The sequence below is a fragment of the Saccopteryx leptura genome, chromosome 3, assembly GCF_036850995.1.
Source record: "Saccopteryx leptura isolate mSacLep1 chromosome 3, mSacLep1_pri_phased_curated, whole genome shotgun sequence".
Lineage (NCBI taxonomy): Eukaryota > Metazoa > Chordata > Mammalia > Chiroptera > Emballonuridae > Saccopteryx > Saccopteryx leptura.
Window position 1 is genome coordinate 311,908,109 of NC_089505.1, and position 22,811 is coordinate 311,930,919.

Below are 22,811 nucleotides of genomic sequence, written 5' to 3' on the forward strand. Positions count from 1 at the left end.
ATTTATAAAAGCTTTATTTACATTCTTCAAAAACGAAATAATCCAGATGTCCTTCAAAGAAACAGATGGATAACCTGATAAATCCAAACAATGACCTAAGACTTTGTAATAATTTAAAGGAACAAATAACTGATACACAAAACAAGTAAATTGTAAAGAAATCATGCTTAGTGACAGAAGTCAGTCTTAAAAAATTACATATTGTAATTTCATTTATCTGACATTATAACTAATGCCTTCTGGAGACAGATCAGTGAATTAGGGGAAAGGCAGAGGGGAGCACTTGACTATAAAGCAGCAACAAAAGGGAATTTATCATTTTACTATATGTAAATTTAATAAAAGAAATAAGTTAATTATCTGACCAGGCAGTGGCACAGTAGATAGAGCATTGGACTGGGATGCGGAGGACCCAGGTTCAAGATCCCAAGGTCGCCAGCATGAGAGCGGGCTCATGTGGTTTGAGCAAAAAGCTCACCAGCTTGGACCCAAGGTCCCTGGCTCCAGCAAGGGGTTACTCGGTCTGCTGAAGGCCCACGGTCAAAGCACGTATGAGAAAGCAATCAATGAACAACTAAGGTGTCACAATGAAAAACTAATGATTGATGCTTCTCATCTCTCTGAGTTCCTGTCTGTCTATCCCTCTCTCTGACTCTCTCTCTGTCTCTGAAAAACAGGGGGGAAAAAAGTTAAGGGGAAAAAAAGGAAGAAGTTTCTAAAAATGATCATCATAGGAAGCAAAAAAAAGTTGCGAACAGTCATCTTTGTGTCTCCGCACCCAATCAAATGGACTCAAATCAAGGTAAGAAATCAATAAACAGATACAAATGGGAGCAAGATGTGATAATGTAAGCAAACATGTCACTGAAAAATTCAAAAACCCCACAAATCACAAAACCAACACAAAGCAAATCCTGTCAACACTATGGAAATTCAAATTTGAGAAATCCTCCAAATGAAGAAAAAAAAAAAAAGAACCAATGATAATGAAGGACTAAGATTCAATATATTTTGGATTATAAAACAAAAATAAAAACCTGGTCTACAAAGAATTAAGAAAAATTGTAATAGAGACCAATATTGGACACATTCCACATACAGGTCCATATAGCAAAAGTTAAAAAAAATTTATGTACACAGAAATAGCTATTTCCAAAGAAAAATTAGGCTAGCCTCAGAAGTCTCCATAATATAAAACTATAAATATATTTATATGTAATAGAAATATAAAACTATAAAGAAAAGCCTGAAAGAAAAGACTGTGACCCCAAATTTCAATATCCAGGTAAACTGTTGTTCACATATTATGGCCAAAGAAAGGTATTTTTTTGCATTCAGAAGTGCTTAATAAACATATTATCAAATTACTTTCCTAAAAAAAAATAAGTTAAATAAGATTCATAACAAGTATGTCAAATGTGGGTTAGGTATAAAAACGAGCAGTAAACAATGAAACAATTTAAATGTAAATTTTAAAGTTTAAATCACTACTGAATATATGATTATAAAACAGTATTTAATGGTCATTATTCTTAAAACAATTATATAATAAAAAATAAAACTAGGATTAAATTTTCAGACTGGGTAGAGAAGAAATGTGGAGACATAAAAGAGTGGCCTCTCCTTAGCAGTGAGAAAGAAAAGCTGATAAATATTTCCCTGCCCTGCATCTTTTTGAGTAATCTCATCCCACTTCCCTAGAACAAAAAGCTTCCATTCTGTGACTCCCACATCTATCTGCCTAGTGATTTCACTGTCTGTATTTCGCAAAGGCACCTTAAAATCAGCACATCCTAAAACAAAATCTTCACCTGCACCCTACCTTTGAAACCCCAAACCATTTCTCCTGCTCTATTAGTAACAGTGTTACAAAAGGTTGAGCAGGGCCTTAAAACATTCATTTGTATTATTCCAAAGCAAAGTTTCTAACAATTCAGTTCAGGAATCACCAGCAGCAGAATCATCAAGATGCTTAATTTAAAATGTACCGTATTTCCCCATGTATAAGACATACCTTAATTTGGGGGCCTGAAATTTGGAGGTAGGGAACGTATTACATAAAGATTTTTAACTAAAGTTTTATTCATCATAAAATTCATATAACTTCTCATCTGTGCGAAAGCAGGAAATACAAGTAAAAAAAATCTACAACCACTGTATAAGACGCACCCAGTTTTTAAACCCCAAATTTTTCGGGAAAGGCTGCGTCTTATACATGGGGAAATATGGCACTATGCCAGGTCCCTTACCAAATCTATCAGATCTTCTGGGGGTGGATCTCAGAATCTGGACGTTCAAAAAGTACCCCAACTAATATTTATGTGCCCTAAAACTTGGGAACTACTGCTGTAGGATCATTATTTCAACACTGTTCAGCAGTAAGAAATGTTCACTGAACCAGTTCCCTCTTTTGCCAAGATCAAGAAGTCACAAGATGTTTATGTTCACACAGATAGGAATCAACCTAAGTTCCTGTTTTATCTTAATTTCTGAGTACAAACTTTGAACAGTAATCACCATAATTTATTGGAGAAGCTTTTAACTTTATCCTTGACTCACCTGAAAATAACTATATTGTTTATAAAAAAAATCTGCTAGTTGCCTACTCCATCCATTCTTTTTTCTCCTAAATATAGCACCCTTTCTCACACCAATTTTCTTTTCTAGTTTGAAACAGAAAACATTCTCCAGACTATCTTGCTCTGTGCCCTACGATCAAATCTGGCCAATTTGATGCAAGCATGAACAGTGAATAAGTAACTTCTTGGAAATCTGTCTCACGGAGGTAAATAACAGAATCAGAAATTAAATTCTGCAATCTAAATCTGAAGCCCATGTATCCCCATGGATACCTTCCTTAGCTGCCTTCCTTAGGTCAAATCCTTACTATATTTTTTAACAGTGCTCTAACCGCACAATTATAAAAATGCTTCGGGAATTTTAGGGGAAAATTTTTTATATCTTCTCAATACAAAATGAATAGTATTTAAACATTTATTTAGCTGTTTTGTTTCAAACTTGAGATACATTTTCCCATAAAATAGCATATGAGATTACAATCCCTTGCCAGTTCTTAAACCTGCCTAACTATAAATCGCAGAATTCACTGAGCTTTGTGAAACAGGACTCAAGGATCTTTATCGCCTGAGGAGTATGAAGAATAAGCAGGAAGCAAATTCAGACTAAGGGTTACTTACCCTAGGGAAGGAAAGAGAAAACGTTTCAAATGTGGCATCACAGGCCTTCAATAGATACTTGTAAAGTTGTTTCTTAAGCTAAGTGATAGGTTTCCTTCAGAGTCAAGTTCTTAAACTCAAATTTAATAGTAAAAGTCATTCAATACCCATCCATTCATTGCACCCCAATAGAAAAAGACCCTACACACAAAAAATACTATACTCTTACCCTACGCATGGCTTCCTCCTCCTCTTGACGCTTTTCATAATGTGCAAAGTCATCAAAGATTGAGGTGGTATGCTTGAAAGTAGCAATTATTTTAAGGACTTGCTTAGCTTTTTCTAGGGGTACCTCTTGAGTGTCCCTTGAATTGGTAACTGGTTTGTTGTCATTATTTTCTAAGCGAATATGCCGTAATTGGTTATTAGGAACATCTTTGACAAAGATCCACTTGACTTCAAATTTGCCCTTCCACTTATCCTGAGACCAGACACCAGCATATGCATTATAGTCCACAACAGACTTCATTTCAGCCACTCCGCAAAAGTGTCCACTGCCATTCACACTGAAGAGTAAATAGAGTGGGCCTTTCCCATTCAGGGAACGGTAAGCTGCATCCAAACGCTTATTACCATGCTCCGTACTACACCAAATAGAGTACTTAATGGAACGGTGAATGTCATCCTCAGAATAGCTTTTAATTATAAACACACGTCCATTCTTCAGGTTCCAGTCAAAGTCTTTGGGATTATAGTTGTTTATGGCCTTTAGCTTTTCTAGCACTGGATGCACTTCTACACTAGATGGTGAAGCGCTGACAGGAACAACACCTAAACCAAAGTTTTCACCACCTGCTCCATTGTTCTGGTTGAAGCCAGCTCCCCTATTCCGAGGAGCTACCCAGCGGTTCTGCAGCTGCGGCTGTTGAGGCTGCACTTGGTGAGGCTGGGGCTGTGGCTGAGGTCCTTGTTGCTGCTGTGGTTGTGGTGGCTGAGGCTGCTGTTGAGGCAGTTGGCTTTGCACCAATGGTGGTGGTTGAATTAATGGCTGAGGCTGCTGGATTATAGTTTGAGGAGGCAGAACTGGTTGGGTTGGTGGAGCCTTTACCACAGACCCCTTTTCATCCCAAGTTCCAATATTCATGTTGTGTTTTATAGGAGGTGGTGGCACAGCAGAACCCCCAATTCCCACATTGCCCTTGGGTTTAAGTTTCGGCTGAGGTTTGGCAGGCTTTCTGGCAATGGCAGCCCACGAGGTTGGTTTAGGTGCTGCACTGCTAACTGGGGGCACACTATTAGTGGCAATGCTAGTCATACCACTGCTGCTCAAGGCTGTACCTACAGTTTTTGTCACTGCAGCTGTTAGGTCACCACCAATTTTCAGTCCAGTCATGCCTTGCTCAATACTGCTAATGCCAGGCACCTTACTCAAAGTATCATTGCCAAATCCAGCCTGTCCATCAGTAATAGCTCTCCCAAGAGAACTAGGTGGATAGCCATAACTGCTACTGTAAGCAGAACTTTGTGTTGATTGTCCCTGAGATCCACTTGTCCCCCACGTAGAGAAATCAGCATTACCAGGAAAAAAGTTAAATCCATGCTGACCAAGAAATGGAGGGGTATTTCCTAATGCCCCAGGTTGACTAAATACACCATCTGGTATATAATGATGTTCTCCATTACTCATTTGTCCATAGGTTGTCAGATATGGCATAGGTTGGTCTCCAGCCGTGGACCACGCTGCTTCCCCAAGAGAATATGGAAATCCAATGGATGGAGCATAGTAACTAGGCATGTATGGATCTGACATTGGTGGATAGCTGTTACTCTGGAAAACAAAAGATCATTATCAAGAGCGAAATTTTCTCTGAAGGGTAGGAAGAAAAGACATCTGAAAGATTAAAATCAAATAGTTTTAAGTAAATGAAAAACAAATACACCTGTTCCAGATAAGCAAAATTAAAATCCAAATCCAGTATTATCAACAGAAAAATTTGCTGATGAGTCTTTATTTTAAAATACTGTTCATAACATTGCAGAGGTTTTATTTTGGGGCAGCAGTGAGATGATTATTTTTGTTTAAAGCCTGGTCCTCTACCACAATTTACAAATACTATAATTTCTACAAAAAGTTAATTTTTAAATTTTGCTAACTCAAATTGATTACTTATAGTCAGCTTTATTTTACAATGTATCCAAAAACTTATAAGTAGGAATTTTAAAAACCTAAAGACTATGCCAATAATAGAGAAATTAACTTATAGTATATCTTGATTACAGGATCCATTTCAACAATTAAATTTTGTACTTTCATTAAGAAAAAAAGAGAAATACGCTCTAAAAAGAAAAAAATTAAGATTATACCTATAGCATGATCCAAATGTTTCTGTCTTGCCTTCATTTTGAAACAGAAACAAAACCAAATCCTTACTATGGTTTCTTAATAGTGTAGGATAACAAGTGCCTCTTCTTTGTACTACTTCTATTTTTCCAAATTTTATCCAATAAACTTATCACCCTTCTGATCATAATTTTCATTTAGAAAATAAGATCCTGTAATATTTCTCCAGAATTACTAAAATTAAAGCAACTTTTAATTTGAATATTAACTAAGAATTCAGTGTTTACCAAAAATCAAAGCATTGAATTCTATTTTTTTAATTCAAATTTTTATAGCACAATATAAAAAATATTTTAAGGATTTCTTTTGAAAATGTGTTTCTTTTGTCAAAAACAGGTCTGACAGTAAGATTTTCACTCTTAGATGTAGATGTAATTTTTCAAGTCTCTGACAGAGCTTTAGATGAATATGCAAGGTGAAAAAATTAAGCTAATATTCAGTCAATATAACTGGTATTTCCTTTGCAAGGGTGAAATTGTAAAGGTTGATTATTCACTTAATTTCTATAGACAGAAATTCTAAATTTCCTAGAGCAAAGTACATACATAACCTTGGTTTTGTTTCTTTTCCCCATTACTTTTTTGGGGCTATTCTGACACTGCTTTCCCACTCACGAAAGTACAACAATATAAATGTGTAACAAACATCATATTGATACTACCCAAAAAAATCAATGAAAACTAAGATGCTTTATTATTACTATTAAGTTTCTTGTGACACACCTCACAACTGTACAACTGTCCACTGTAATGAAAAAAAACAAGTACTTTGTCTTTTGAAATGATTCTAACTAAAAAAAAACTTAAGAGTATCAAATAAAGGGTACATTTAGATTAATAATTATGACACACTATTACTGAATATTTCCAGTAAAGCTTGGACTTAATAAACAATACTCATTTGATACAAATTTTTATTGTTATACTTAAATACAAGAAGAGCTTGACGGAAGTTCAAAAATCATCAACAATGGTTTTCAATAAAAAAATTATTGAAGAAACTAATGAGTAAACTTTACTCGCCATGAAAACACACGTGCACAATGTGCACATACCTATAATCTGGTCACTAAATTATTTGCTAAAAATAAAAGTACAGTAATCAAGGTTTCATACTGACAAAAATGTCACTGTGAACAACTCTAAAAAGCATGGAAGTAATCAGTTTCAAAGTTTTACTTTAGAATGTTGGCTATGAAATCTAGACTCAGTAAGTCCTCATCTGGATGTGAGTGGAAAAACAGGCCAGCTATAAAGTTTTTAAGTTCATTTGTCATAGTAAAGTGTTTGCAAAATTATACTCATAACTTATTTTGAATATTCTTATTTCACCATCACAAATGCTGAATTTTGCACAACAGTCATATATCAAGTCCTCAATTTATCTATACCCACAGTGTAATTCAAGGGTCAGCCAACAAAAGGCCAAAGCACAAATAGAGGCGTGGGCAAAGCAGGTTTACAGTTGTTCATATGGAAAAAGACAAGCAAGTTGTGACTATTACAGTATCTTTATTAACTGTGTTTCACATACTCAGAACTGTAAACCTACTCTTGCCCTGCCCTGTATTTTAAGCTTTAGAAGTCAAACAGTCTCTGGTTGCTGCCACATATTCTTTATAAAAACAACCTTTTTAGAAAGGCTGCTAGCTCAAGGGTTTGGTCCCTGGGCCACAGTTTGCCAACTCTGCTTTAACTGATTCTGTAACCTGTACTGATTCCAAAAAAAAAAAAAAAAAAAAAGGTCCTAAACCTCTTCTACTATTAGATTAACAGGGAACCAACTTTTGCCAATTCTGTCACCTTTGGGGCTGGAATAGGCCCAAACCCTTTTGGGTGTAAAGACTTTGGTATCTTTTCAATTATTTTTTAAATCACGATTTATACTACTTTGCTCTGTTTAAATTACTTTAAAATGTGCTCCATTAGTCCCATCTGCCTATCACACAGACATCTCAGGCTTATTTAATAAGCAGAGATATGTTATTGTCCATGTGTGACAACAGAGCGGTCCACAGCTATTATTACCACCTAGAGTCCTTGAGTACACTAAATAAATGGCCTACTTTTTCTCTCACAAGTTTTAGCTGAATGTGATGTTTTTTCCTTAGCTCTATAAAAGCAACTTGAGCAATCTCCTTTAAAAAGGCAAGGCTTTGATGTGGATTCTAGTAAAAACAAAGTTGTAGGAAACTCAAGTTTAAAAAAAGATACAGTCAACACATTGTGATTTAGTAAAGCTTTGATTATAATTAAAAATATTTTTAAATAGTTTGCTAAATTTAGAGTAAAATTGGAGTTGCTAGCTAAGTGGAATATCAATTAGAGGAGCGTGCCTTGGTAGTGGAGAAAACAAAATTTCCACTTACTGATAATGGAAAGTAACTCAAAACTTACTTTCACCTTTTACTTAAAACCTAGTTATTATGAGACATAATCTCATAAATTTTAGTTTATTTAAAATAATTGCTTTAAAATAGTTTATTCATAATTCTAAAGGGGTCAGTAATAGTGATATTTTACTATATTCCTTCAAGACTTACAACCCTTAATGTGACAAAATTTTTGGTATTTCCCTCATTCAAAAAACTAATTGGAAGGGAAAAACAACAACATATATAAAAAGTAATACAATAATCAATGGATATAATAAACATACTGGTGAGAACAGACTCACAAACCCTTTATCCTAAGTATACAACATAAACTTAGAAATACCACCTAAAAAGGCCATTTAATATAAGGTTGAAGTGAAACCATGAGGCAACCAAATTCTAATTCCAGCCCAGGCATTTACCAGCGAAAGGAGAATAGCCAAGTTACAACTCTACATTGTTCTCTCCTCTATAAAAGGAAATAAAAGCCTGACCAGGTGGTGAAGCAGTGAACAGAGTGTCAACCTGGGACGCTGAGGTCATAGTTTCAAAACCCCAAGGTCACTGGCTTCAGTGTGGGCTCATCTGGCTTCAGCATAGGATCATCAACATGATCTCATGGTTTTTGGCTTGAGCCCATAGGTCACTGGCTCAGCACAGCCCCTCCCTGTCAAGGCACAGATGAGAAAGAAATCAATGAACAACTAAGGTGCTGCAACTATGAGTTGATGCTTCTCATCTCTCTCCCTTTCTGTCTATCCCTCTCAACTGGAAAAAAAAAAAGGAAATAAAAATATAGTGCCTGATACACATTAAGTAGTCAATCAACAATAGTCCATATTTCCCCATGTATAAGAAGCACACTATTTCAGAAAAAATTTGAGGTCTAAAAATTGGATGTGTCTTACACAGTTGTTGTGGCATTTCAAATGCCATAGATAGAACTGAAGACGGGGCAATATATGAAGACTAATTCGTCATCAGACACAGATGAGGACAAGATGGGAGTTTTGACAGTGATGAGGTGTATGAATTATATAATGAATAATACTTGAGTTCAATAACTTTATGTAATACTTTTTTTTCCCTACAAATTTTGGGCCCCAAAATTAAGGTGTATTATTATACATGGGCGCGTCTTACACATAGGAAAATATGGCATATTTATTAATACAACTTAGCCTGTCTCTTTAAAATGTAACTTAATTATTAAGCCTATTTGTATACTTTCAAAGCTAGTCCAGATCTTAAAGAGTATAAAGTCATGATGGGATATAGTAAGCAAGAACTGGTCTCAATTCTGTACTCTTCCACTTTCTATCTCAGTGATCCCATCAGATCATTTAGTTTCTCTAATCCTTGTATTTCACTGGTAAAATGGGGATAGTATCTGCTGCTTTCAATTGTAAAGATTTCTTAAAATCTTTAACTGCTAAGTGCTAAATGAAAATATAGTTAAGCCTTTACCTTTATTCCTTTTTTACCTGAAAATTAAAATAGAAAAGATTAAAAGTTCTTCCTTAGAATGTTGAATTATTATCCCTTAGCTGTAGGTCAATTGTTTTTCTATTATCTCAAAGAAAACTTGAATAAAAAAAAGTTCAGGCCCTGGCCGGCTGGCTCAGCGGTAGAGCGTTGGCCTGGCATGCGGGGGACCCGGGTTCGATTCCCAGCCAGGGCACATAGAAGAAGCGCCCATTTGCTTCTCCACTCCCCCCCTCCTTCCTCTCTGTCTCTCTCTTCCCCTCCCGCAGCCAAGGCTCCATTGGAGCAAAGATGGCCCGGGCGCTGGGGATGGCTCCTTGGCCTCTGCCCCAGGCGCTAGAGTGGCTCTGGTTGCGGCAGAGGGACGCCCCGAAGGGGCAGAGCATTACCCCCTGGTGGGCAGAGCATCGCCCCTGGTGGGCGTGCCGGGTGGATCCCGGTCGGGCGCATGCGGTAGTCTGTCTGACTGTCTCTCCCCGTTTCCAGCTTCAGAAAAATACAAAAAGTTCATAATCACTGCTCTAAATTAAAGACATTTTAATACAACTCAGTTAAAACTGACAGTCCTTCAGTTAAGCTAACTTAATATCCATTTTTGCTTCATAAATATCCAACCTTCAAAGAAAGAATACTGTACAATGTTTCAGAGATTCAATAAAAAGACTGGGGCATTAACCACCAATAACAGGCCCTGCAGAGAAAAAAATAAACTGCTTTCCCTTAAGAACCTGAGGTACTTCAATCTGTAGTACTTCTGAATTAACAAAAAGTGAAGGTTGGTCCACGTTTAATGCTTATCAATATTTCCCTCTAATATTTAAAAATTCATCAACCATAACTCTTCCCTAATTTTAGAAGATAACCTAATCCAGTAATAAGTATTTAATGAAAGTCTATTGCCCTGGCCAGTTGTCTCAGTGGGTAGAGCACTGACCCAGTATATGGATGTCCCAAGTTCAATGCCCAGTCAGGGCACAAAGGAGAAATGACCATCTGCTTCTCTTCCAGTACCTCTCCCACTGCCAGTAGCACAAATGGTTCAAGCAACAGCCTGAGGCGCATGGACCCCAGCAGAGCTTTAGGTGCTAAAAATAGCTCGATTGACTGGATCCTCAGCCCCACACAGGGGATGCAGGTTGATCCCAGTCGGGGTGCATGCAGGAGTCTGTTCACTATCTCCCCTCCTTTCACTTCAAGGAAAAAATAAAATAAAATAAAAAGAAAGCCTACTATGTGCCAGATTAAAGTGCCAGTCACTAGAGACAAAAAAATGAAAAACATGGTCTCTGATCTAGAGGACTTCACAGGTCTACTGGGGAAGACATATTTATCCTACAAGTTGGTAAATACTATAATGGAAGTACCACAAACAAAGCAAAACAAACACTAGCTCAAAAGGAAGGCTACAAGTAACTGTGAGAATCAGAAAAGACTTCAGAAGTAACAGACATATGAGTTTGTGTGTGGGTGTGTGCAAATTGTACATTTTGAGGTCATGAAAAAAGATTCAGAAAATAATAAGCCCTATTTCCGAGTCAGTTCCATGAAGACTGCTGATCTAAGATGAGGCAGGAAGAGATGTGTTGTGAAGCTGAGGTAAAGTCTTTAACACAACAATGGCAAAATCAAATTTCGACTGTAAGAAGGCTCCTGAGGCCCTGGCCAGGTAGTGCAGTTGGTTAGTGTTGTCTTGACACACCAAGGTTTCGGAGTACAATCCCCAGTCAGGGCATATCTAAGAATCAACCAGTGAATGCATAAATAAGTGGAACAACAAACTGGTATTTTCTTTCTCTTCCCTTCCTCTTCAAAATAAACAAACAAATAGACCATAGTTAGGAAATCATGCAAACAAGTAAGAGATAATACAAAACTTAACTAAAAATAGGAACAAAAAATAGTAAAATTCAAAATGTTATGTTACTTTCTTAGTTCTCTACACCTCTTCCCTAATAAACATGGCTAGAAATTAATTTCCCCATATATGCAAGCAGACAAACTCAAATTTCATTCTCCCAGTTTATTCTTCAAATTTATATAGCACTTTTTTTTTAAGAGTACTTTATTATTTTTATTTTTTTTTAGAGACAGAGCGAGAGTCAGAGAGAGGGATAGATAGGGACAAACAGAAACTCAGAGAGATGAGAAGCATCAATTATCAGTTTTTTCTCATGCTGATCTTTCCTAAATTGATTTGTATTCCAGTTTGGTGGTGAGAGCTGGGCGTCTGTGCATCCGCCTACTCCGCTGCCATCTTTTTCTCTCCAATTATCAGTTTTTTGTTGTGGCACTTTAGTTGCTCATTGATTGCTTTCTCATATGTGCCTTGACCATGGGGCTACAGCAAACTGAGTAACCCTTTACTCAAGCCAGCAACCTTGGGTCCAAGCTGGTGAGCTTTGCTCAAACTAGATGAGTCCACGCTCAAGCTGGTGACCTCGGGGTCTTGAACCCGGGTCCTCCACATTCCAGTCCAACGCTCTATCTACTGTGCCATCGCCTGGTCAGGCTATATAGCACTTTTAATAGTACCAAATAAACCTGAATTTTCTGAACAACTTAATTGTTCAATTATTCTGAAGAATTATAGATAACTATTTTTCTGTATTCCTGACCTCCATTTTTTACTTAAATACAGTGATCTTTTAAAAGAACAAAAAAACTTTACCCAGCAAGTAGTTTACATAAATGTAAACATGTACATCTACTTCATAATTAAGCAAAATAACCTATTAAGCACAAAATTTTACAAATCTTTTTTTTTAATTTTATAAATCTTTAAATAATGAGACAATAAACTCAAGAAAGAATTAAGAGAAGCAACAAAAACACACATTTCATAAAACTTCAGCTGGTCCTGTCTTCCAACCCACTGGGTTAAGATGTGAGTTTTGAAAATCCTACCTTTCCTACCAAACAGAAACATCCAATTTGGCTCTATATAGCCACATAATAGAGAACTAATTTTAGGATCTGAAGGACAGACATCACTTGTAAATCACTATAAAAATTATTCCATAAGAAAGTGAACACTAGAAAACAGAAGCAATATGGCACAGAAAACCAATAAGGTGATTCAAGTATCCCTGGGTTTGATGTGAATTAGATCTAAGTATACAAAACAATTTAAATTAACCAGCCTGGCCAGGAAGCTCAGATGGTTAGAGAATTATCTTGATACACTAAGTTTGCAAGTTAGATCCCTAGTCAGGGTACACACAAGAAACAACCAGTGAGTGCATAACTAAGTAACACAACAAATCTACGTTTCTCTCTCTCTAAAATCAATCCAGAAAGAAAAATTTAAAACAAGTTGATTAACTGAAAACATTAAACAGCTTTCTAAACAAATGATTCATTTTTCTTATTTATAGTACTAAAATCAGATGATGGGATTTAATTTTATTCTTTCTTTTTTTTTTTTTTTTAGAAAGGAGAGAGAGAGAGAGAGAGAGAGAGAAGGTGGGAAGGAGCAGGAAGAACCAACTCCCATAAATGTGCCTTGACCAGGCAAGCCCAAGGTTTTGAACTGGGCACCTCAGTGTCCCAGGTCAATGCCTCATCCACTGCGCCACCACAGGTCAGGCGGGATTTAATTTTAAAGTCATATTGTGTATTTAATTAAAAACTTGAGAAATCATATAATTACAACAATTAGGTCAGTTTAAGGATCTAAAAATACTTGTAAAACTTTAAACCTGCAAATAATTACTTGATATATTTCACCAATAAATCCAGTTTTCACTAACCCACTTTAAAAGGTTGATTTTTACAAATTTTTCTACTGCAGTTAAATAACTGTAAGTATGGTAACTTCAACACTTATACAACTTACTTTCAGATTTCAGATTATTTTCAATTTTTCTCTCGAATAGAACAGTTTTCAATATTCTAGAGTTGTGGTGCTCTTTAAAAAGTATGTACCCTGATTACACATAATTATTTTCAGCATTACAGAAAGATAACTGCTGAAAACCTATTCATTAGTACTAGCAAGGAAAGGGAAGTAAAATACAGCCTTACTGGTATCACACTTTAAACCTCTCTTTAAACAGCATATGAATATATAACTCAAACATCATGAATTAAAATGATTTAATTAATATACGCACAAGACCTTCCACTTAAACATCATTATTAAAGCAAATCTTTTAGAAATGTTTTTGCCAACATAAGCTTTTATGACACAATTTAAAAATTGGGTTCATTAAGGTAAACACATTTATATTCTTAAAATATAATTTGCCAACACTTGAAAAAATTTTTTACAAGTGAAATCTTATACAAAATTAAAATAAAAGAAAAAGCAGATAAAAGTAAGAGCACAGCTCTGGTAGCCACAAGGATAGGATCAAGGGTACACTCCCCCAGCCTCCCCTAGGCAGACCTGAAGTACCTCTGTGGAATGCCAAATAACCAATCTTCTAAGACCCTGTGACAAACGAATTATAAAATATCTGTTACCAAGTAAAACGAAGATTCTTATGGTAGCAATTTTCAAACATTTACAATCCACTAAAATCCTTGATAACAGAATTTAAACAAGGCAGAGCCTCTGCATACTATATCATTGTCTTAGAAACTCATTTAACATTTTAATCAAGTATGAAGTAGGAAAAAAAAAATTCAATTATTTAGACCAAATAAACTTCTCAAGCTTATCTGACAATGAAGAGTTTGTAGGGGGAATATCTACTATACCTCAAAATATCAGATTTTCTCAAAAAAATTGGAAAACACTGCCATAAGGGATATTAACTGAGGTTACTGTATGGCCCCAAACAGAACACTGTATGTTTCTTTTAAACTTGCACCACATTGCAAAACCAATGGTTTTCTCCTATTTTCCAATGATACATTCTTTTACAACCTTTAGGTGAAAGTAAATTTATTGGGATCATAAAGATTACATAAATATGAAATGTTTTCATTCTTAAGAGTAGTCAGACTCTGATAGATTTTATCACCCATTTTTCTTCTTTCTCATTTATTTATTTCCTCCCAACATACACTAGGAATGTGGATCAACAGATAGAAGGAGGTAAAGAAATTACCAAGAGGTTAACTAGATTGAACATAAACATGACTCCACAGTCCTAAAAATAATTCTACATGCCACTGCTGGAAACTACTTTTTGTTCAAATTTACTCTGAAACTAAAAAGTTGTGTAATAAAATTTAGTTCCTTGTTCTTTCATAGTTTTAAAAACTAGAGGTTAAGACTTCAAGGTACATTTTTTCATATATCTTTTTTTTTCTTTTCTTTTTTCTTTTTTTTCATATATCTTTTTAAAAGCAAAACAAAAGCAGCTTCATTCCAGACCATTCTCCCTAAAGAAACTGGTTAATAACAAGTTTATTTTTAAAACTTATTTCTAATAGTGACATTTTTTATTAACAAACCAATGGATGCAGACAGAAATAGTATACATAGACCAAAGAATACCATTTTCTAATGTTTAAATCTAAATTATTCCTATAAATTCACAAGATATTTGAAAAATTCAAAAACCAAGAACCTCAAAAGCCATCAATTATTTGATTTGATGAAATTCTCCATGTGTACAACATAGAACCAAGTGTTTATAAAGTGTTTATTTTATTTATCTTTATCTATTACTCACATTACCAGGTTATATTAAAACTTTATCAGAGAAATTCAAACTGGAATGCCTTATAAAGAAGAAAACAATATAACCAAACTTTCAGGCACAAAGTAGTCCTCTCCTACAAATTTCTAGCTAATTAAACTTTGTAAATTTGCTTTGGCTACAAAGATATGGCAGTGATATTAAAAGATTAAATTGTTTCAACATTCAAAATAAATGATCTACAATATATACAAATCATGTTCGTCTTCAAATCTTTCTATTTCATAATCTAGTTTCAGCTGTCTATAATTTTTAAAGAACTCTCCTGTGCCATAAATCTACAACTGTTATTCGCCATTATGCAGGTATGTACACTCAATTACCCTGTATTTCCACATGTATAAGACGCGCCTTAATTTTGGGGCCCGAAATTTGGGGGGAAAAACGAGTATTACATAGTTATTGAACTCGTTTTATTCATCATAAAATTCATATAACTCCTCATCATTGTCAAAATTCCCATTCACTAGCTTTTCCTCATCTGTGTCTGATGACGAATCACTGTGTTCATATATTGTCCCATCTTCAGTTCCACCGATGGCATTTGAAATGCCACCACCACTGTATAAGACACACCCAGTTTTTAGATCCCAAGCTTTTTGAAAAAGGGTGCATCTTATACATGGAGAAATATGGTAATTCATATTATGGTTAATCTCATTCAATTAAAATATCTATCTGAAAATCAAAGAATAGTAATATATATTTAACTTCCTAAATATGGAACCATTAGACTTACCTGATTTGTCTGGCTACTTAGGTATGGCTCAAAATCATCATCATTTACAGCATCTTTTTGATGAATGGAACCGTTCTGTACTGAAACTAAAGAATATGATTGTATTAGATGTGTTATAATCACTGTTATGAGAAGCACAGAAGATCTTAACATTTTCAGTATTTTTCAAACCAAATCACAAAATGTTATCCTGAGCTCTCTGTTCTTTTTACTTAAAAACTCTTAAAGATTAAATTTTGGATGCAAATATTTGTGTGCCACCAAAAAATTATAAATCTTGTCTAGAAAAACCCAGGATCAGAGAAATACAAATTATATAAATACTTCCCATTTCCAAAAACACAAAAGTAAATATTCCCATTTCAACACTGTAGGCAGTAGTTAAATTAAAATGCTGGAAGGTTTTGCTAATGCCATATTTGAATCTACAACACCACTTCAAATAGTGTTGTTGTCAGAGAGATTTCTGAATGTTCTTTGTTAAATCTCTCTGTTACTTAGTCCAATAAAGGTAAATAAAGAATAACTTTTTTGTAACTTGAACTTACAATAAATATCTTAAATGAATAAATTATGAAAAAATGTAAAAAGGACCTTAATTCTAACCAAAAAGTTATGAAGACTTTCACATGAAAGTAAAAGCAACACACAAGAAAACCAATCAGAATAATTTATAATGCCATTATCTTTCAGAGATCATTTCCATAAATGCTCTAGAGTTCGTATACTCTTGACATTGTCTTGAGTGTTTTTGAGCAAACTTGAGGTAAGAAGGTCCTGGGTTTGAATCTTAAGTCCAACACTAAGAAGCTGGGTGATCGACCTCTAGTTACTTACTTAGCCTCTGTAACTCTATTTCTGTTTAAGGAAGATAGTAATAGTACCTACCTACATCTCACCTCATCATAGTAGTCAATGACAGTATGCAAGAATCTTGATATTATTACATAAAATATCACAAGATCCAAATAGGACTAAATATTACTTTAGGACTACAGAAGTTTTACCTGGCTAAAACTTGATGTGCGGGCACTGTCTATGAAAATACATTATTCTATACTACTTTTGAAACACACAAGATGTAAGAAGTTGAACCTTTCTGGTGGATGTTGACCAATCTCTTAAAAACAAACAAACATAACTCTCAATATCTGGGAATTTACAGTATTACTTAAAAAATAGTGCCATGAAATAGAAATTAAGGTTGGAGGCAATGGCTTTAAGTTGTGTTCCTTTATAATAACATACCACTTTTATTTTCCCTAATTCAAGTTTAGATCACCTGCAATGTAATATTCACAATGACATGGGAGCAAAAATAGGCAATATCCTTTAGTTCTTTGCCTCCCGCTGAGTAGCAATGATTATTCAAAGAAATGATGCTATATTGTGAAGCACAGAAAGTAAACCTACATTGCCCCTTGAAGACTACCAAGAGAAACCTGATGGTCAACTTGATCCACAGAAGTGGTTTAATTCTATCCGATAAAAATAGTATCATAGCTAGGGTTGAGCTAAATGTGCTCCTCAGAATATAAATATCTTAACAGCCACCAGAAATGAAAATAAAGAGGTAGGTACCTTAGATTATTTCTGGTGGGCTAATGTTATCAGCCCAAGATATTCTAACATACCTGTCTCCTTTATCAAGAGGTAGTTATGCATAGTCTATTATTCCTTCAAAAATAATTTTCCACTACACTTTTGGACTATTACACTAGTACATATGTGAAACTACCCATTTCAAAATCACTACTATCTATTTCTTGTATTTGTTGGATTCTCACAAATTTAATCCATACTGCTAATACAGTAAAAAATGCCTACTTGAAATTTATCTAAATATATATTACACTGCTATTCTTATTTCTTCTGTTCTAGTCTTTCTCTTCTTGTAAGAGATGGAGATTAATAAACAAAACATTCGCAAACATTAGTCTACAGTCATTTATAAGTGATTCATAAATGCCTAAAAAATCTCAAAAGATTATTCATGGAGTAAGTCAATCTAAAGAAATGTTCAATTAAAAGTATTTTATGCATACTGACAAGTAACTTGCATTCAATTAGAATGTGAATAAAGAGCTAGGCCTTAAGTTTCAAAAGCATACTTTTAAGAAAATCAACTGTCTTAAAGACTTTATTTTTGAACATTACTTAATGACAATCTAATGTCTTGGAGACTGTGATCCATTAAATAGTAATGAAATCCAAGCCAGTTCCATAGTCTGTACAGTTCTTCAGGGAAAAAAGAACAGATGACTTACATGATTCTTCGCCTGTTTCCTCTGCTCTATGAAGCAGAGTCAAATCAAGATAGAACATGGGCCTTAGGAGCCAGGTGATTCTTTGCTCTGGGCTGACTACATCAAGTTAGGAAAGTCAACAGATCTGTGCATCATGTTTTCCCACCTACAAAAACAGCGACAATACCATATACCCTCTATCTCCTTACAGAAATGTTTTGAGGATTAATAATAAAATAAAGCCTAAAATGACAGTTAAGTGGTTTTCAATCATTTCCAGAGGAGAGGTGGGGAGAGGTTACAAAAAAATATATATTGCCAAAATACAAGGCATATTCAACTACTTTTCTGAAACACTAAAAGACAGCCAAATTTAGTCTAATTCTTTGAAACTGCAGTTATATCAAATAATGTTGGGAGAGGAAGGGAGAAGAGAGTAGGGAAAAGATAAATTCCTTTTCATATATTATATAAAACTCAAGGAATAGGAGGAAGCAAGCAGTAAGGCCTGAGGCTACTAGGAGTATGGGATCTGACATTTCTCTGTAGTGCCTGCAGGAAAAGGAACAATACATTTGATTTCAGCAAGCAAAAATTCTTCTTAATAAATAAAAGTGATATAAAGTCAGTTTTAAGTTATAGACCAATGGGTAAATAATTATCCTTACATTTCTACTACCCTTCAGTCCTACTTTGGCCAACGATAATAAAAAAAAAGATAATATTTAACATAGACAACAGACGAATTTAATAGAATTTAAACTTATAAACAAGTAAACCTAGAATATGTATGCTACAAATGCATTTTTGCCTTACAAAGATACTGCTATAAACTTCCTGTAAATTTCAGTTTCTTTAGTGCATTTATGTCATTAAAGATATACATAAAAATACTGAGCAGAAAATCGAAGACTCTAAAGCCAAGTGTAAAGCCAACACCGTCGACTAATAATAATTATTCAAGGGGTAAAAAAAACACCACACATCCCTAAAGTTATATTAACTGAAAAGGATCCTGCTTTAAAACTCTGACAACTCCTCAGGGACATGTACTTTTCATAAGTTTGGTAAGTTCTGAATTCAAGTTTAACACACAAGTTCCTAGAATACTGAGGCTGTAGTTCAAGAAAAATAATTTTGCTTTCTGTTTCATAAAAGTAAACAGAGTAACTGTACAACAATCTCACTAGTTTAAAAACCAGGTCAGCTAAGGCAGAGTAGTTTTTCTCACACTCATAGCTACTTGTATCAGTTCCTGCAGGGGTGAGGGGTGTGGGGTGGGTGCTGCCTTTGCCTTGTAATTCTCCCTGCAGAGGCATAAAAATACAAGTAATGTATATCTTATTCGTCTACTTGTAATACCTACCATTTTAAAGCATCTTAAATAACTACCAATACTTTTAGGCCATTAGAGCTTTTCTCTCCTGCCATATCTTAGGCAACAGTCTCCCTGCGTCTTAAAAACAGATGAGGTGAGGAAGGTGAAAAGAAACCCAGCAAGTATGACTCCTGGAGCAGTGAACTACTATAATTACAACAATCCTCATAACATACCAGAGGATTTACAACTCGAGTTATTATTTTTACTTCATGGATAGAGGGGAAATTCTAATCAAAAGATGCGCTGGGTTCATGCTCACTTGGCAAGTTAGTGGTCACAAGCAGTATTAGAACACAGATCTCCTAGGAATACTGTACTCCATCATCCTATCCACAAACAATAAAGGAGAAAGGAAATTTCTTGCAATAAAGAACCATGCAAATAAATACTTTGTATGTGTATCTAAATACACCTAACTAGAGTGAAACTGATAAAACAATTTTAATAACCAAAATATTTTACTTATGGTCAATATGCAATACACCTTATATATAGCTTATATCTACAACAAAGATGTCACTAGAACATACCTAAGTGAAATGACTATGTCACAAATCAAGCTTATAGTAACAGTTTACTAAATAGAAGCTATTTTGTTTTGTCAAATAAGTGCTTCATAGAACTTGCATACTTACCTTAAAGCAGATAACACAAAACACTTAGCATTTCAAATAGCCTTGCAAAGTGCCACCTCCCCACAGATCTAGGATAAAATAATTTATGCTAGGCAATAATGAGCACACATTTCACATATCTCCAAATGTACATACTTCCTAATGGGAAGACTAGCAAAAAAGAAAATAATAGGTTTTTAAGTTTACAAATAAAATTTTTTAAAACTCACTTAAATCAACAGTATTAAATGCTGACGTTTACACTCATGACATAGAAAATAATTCAAAAATGAAAAATTTAACTCTAAAAATTCTAAAATTTCTAAATGAGTGTATACTCCAATACATCTTTAATCAAAACAAAGGAATAAATTTACATCACTTAATACAGTGCCATATATCTGATATGTACAAATTTTCAAAGAAAATTAAGCTGTATATGCAATATCTGTTCCTTTCAAAACTGCTATAGCAAATAAAAACCTGAAGAATATCAAGAGCACCAATAATGAGACTAAGTTACATCAGAAAAGCTATTGCAGATCTTATTTTCTAGGTAATATTTTGCTACTGAAATAAAAAACAGGAAGCTTAAATTCCATTTAGTCTGATTCAAGCCCTATAACAAACTGTTATAAATATATAACTTGCTGTAATGTTATTTAGCTGGCACTGTCCCAAGAAAGCAGTTATTGTTCTATACTCATGTCACATGATCAAAATCATGTTTCAGTCAGCTGACTGTATGATTCCCTATTAGTAAGTACAAAATACATTTATTTTTAAAATGCTTTACTTTCAGTAGTCCTTTAAAAAAAAAAAAAAAACTAACTAGTAAATCACGTAACACTGCAGGAATGTACTTCCTTCACAGCTGGTCCTTTCGAAAATACCAAATTGAGTCTCACCTTTGCAATCAGTACATGGCCAAATGAAATGCCTGTTCAATTTTGGTCTCTAACCTAACTGAATTTAATAGAATCAGTAATTAACAGTACAATTGACACTAAAATGACATGCAATACTATGGGGTTGCATGTTCCAATGTAACCCAGACATGTCAAACAAAATACCCACTTACTACATGTAAATATATATATACACACACATATAAATTTTCTGTGGGAGAAATTACATAATACAGACACATTGCAAAATAAAAAAAAAAAAATCTCACTACATTCATATACATCCTGAACTGAAATACAACTAAGTAGGAAAACATTTCTTGTACCACTTTGCTTTCTATAAAAGTGGCACCAAAGCAAGGAATTACTGAGGTTTTGGATATATTTGGCCTCTGTAACCTTGAGAAATGCTTCTCCAATCCTACATTTCAAGAAAAAAGGGGGTGCGGGAAAAAACATACCAAAATAAGCCCTCACACAGTTTACAAAGTAACATCAAACCAACACTGGTGAATAACATAAAAACATCCAAACTCACCTTTATTTCCTTGCCCTTTAGGTCTCTGAGAAGCAAGACGAGAGGTGTCGTAATAAGAAGAAAAAAGAAAAAGAAAAGAGGAAAAGTGTGTTAATCAAAAGCGTTATCACAACAAGTTATTTTAAACAATCCGCGTAGGAGTGAAAGCCACCGCATCCTGCATAGCCACCGATTTCCCAACCTTCCGTCTGTGAACCTCCGGCGGCCGCTCGGGTCGGTCTCCCGAGCTCGGCCGGGCTCAGCCCACGTCGGCCGCCCTCGGGCTGCGCCCTCCCCACCCCCCGCGGCCCGCGGCCTCCCGCCTCCACCGCAGACGCGAGCAGGGCGCACGGCCCGGGCCGCAGGACCGCAGCAACTTGCGCCCAGGGCACCGTTATGGGGCCGGCAGCGGCGGCGACGGGGAGGAGCCGAAGCCCCACGCGAGGGTGGAGCTCCGGGGCTCGGGCCTTTGCCGAGCCTGAGGCCTCGGCTCCCTCACCTGATCCACGCTAGTGGCTGACATTCTTCACCGCAACCCGAGAGCTGCCGCCGCCGCCGCTGCCGCCTGGGCCTCTCCCCGTGCACTCACAGCAGTTGGAAGCCGCCCTCGGCCAAGTAGACTGTCCCAGCCGCCGCCGCTGCCGCTGCCCGCTGCAAAGCCAGAAAGAGGGCCTCGCGTTGAGGAGTCGGTGGATGGGCCCGTCTCTTCCGCTTGCACGCTCGTCTTCTCTTCTCGCTCTCTGCTTCTCGGGTCCACAATGGCGGACAGACTCCTAGTCTCACTTCCGCTCCGAGCCTTCCTGACCTTCCGCTCTCCAGTCTGACGTCCGCGCTCACCTCGCTCTTCCTCCCCACCCTCCCGCCACCGGCCTGGGCTCCGCCCCCGCACGCCACATCACTAGAGACGGGAGTCGCACGGCTGGTGCTGGGCGCATGCGCCAAAGAGGGAGCGCGCCTGTGCGGCTGCGAGCGCCAACTTCCTGGCACGTTTCGGTAGGTTTCTCTGTCCAGCCCCATGGCTGCAGGACGTCCGTCGGGAGGCGTCAGCGGAAACCTGGGCCAGAGCACGTTTCCGGGGCATTCTGGGCAGGAAGTGGGCCTGGGCGGGAGGCACAGCTGCCGGGAATTGTAAAGCCGGACTAGCGGCCCCTCCAGACAGCGGAGTGAACGCTGGCGGGTTGGACCGCTGCGGAAGATCGCTCAGCGGCGGCCGGGCCTGCACAGGAGCCTCCAAGACTGTCCAAAGCCACGTGTGCGGCTGGTTGAGTCAGCCTCTCTTGGACGGACCTGCTGGGCCCTCCGTAACAGCCAGCACGTGC

General features: G+C 36.4%; 1 protein-coding gene across 7 annotated transcripts in view; it reads right to left on the reverse strand.

The window, feature by feature from the left end:
* The window catches only part of YTHDF3 (YTH N6-methyladenosine RNA binding protein F3), a 42,897-nt gene extending 20,527 nt beyond the window's left edge, over positions 1-22,370 (reverse strand). The window contains exons 1-6 of one of the 7 annotated variants that reach the window (XM_066378971.1): positions 21,992-22,224; positions 21,514-21,538; positions 18,094-18,238; positions 15,827-15,912; positions 13,833-13,868; positions 3,406-5,004 (exon numbers count right to left, since the gene is read on the reverse strand). In XM_066378971.1, the coding sequence (XP_066235068.1) occupies positions 3,406-5,004; positions 13,833-13,868; positions 15,827-15,912; positions 18,094-18,151 (1,779 nt within the window). In that variant the 5' untranslated portion in view covers positions 18,152-18,238; positions 21,514-21,538; positions 21,992-22,224. Of the gene's footprint in view, positions 1-3,405; positions 5,005-13,832; positions 13,869-15,826; positions 15,913-18,093; positions 18,239-21,513; positions 21,539-21,991 lie in introns of all 7 variants that reach the window. The other 6 variants (XM_066378972.1, XM_066378976.1, XM_066378973.1 and 3 more) reach the window with 6 other exon arrangements.
* Between the last annotated feature and the right edge of the window lie 441 nt (positions 22,371-22,811).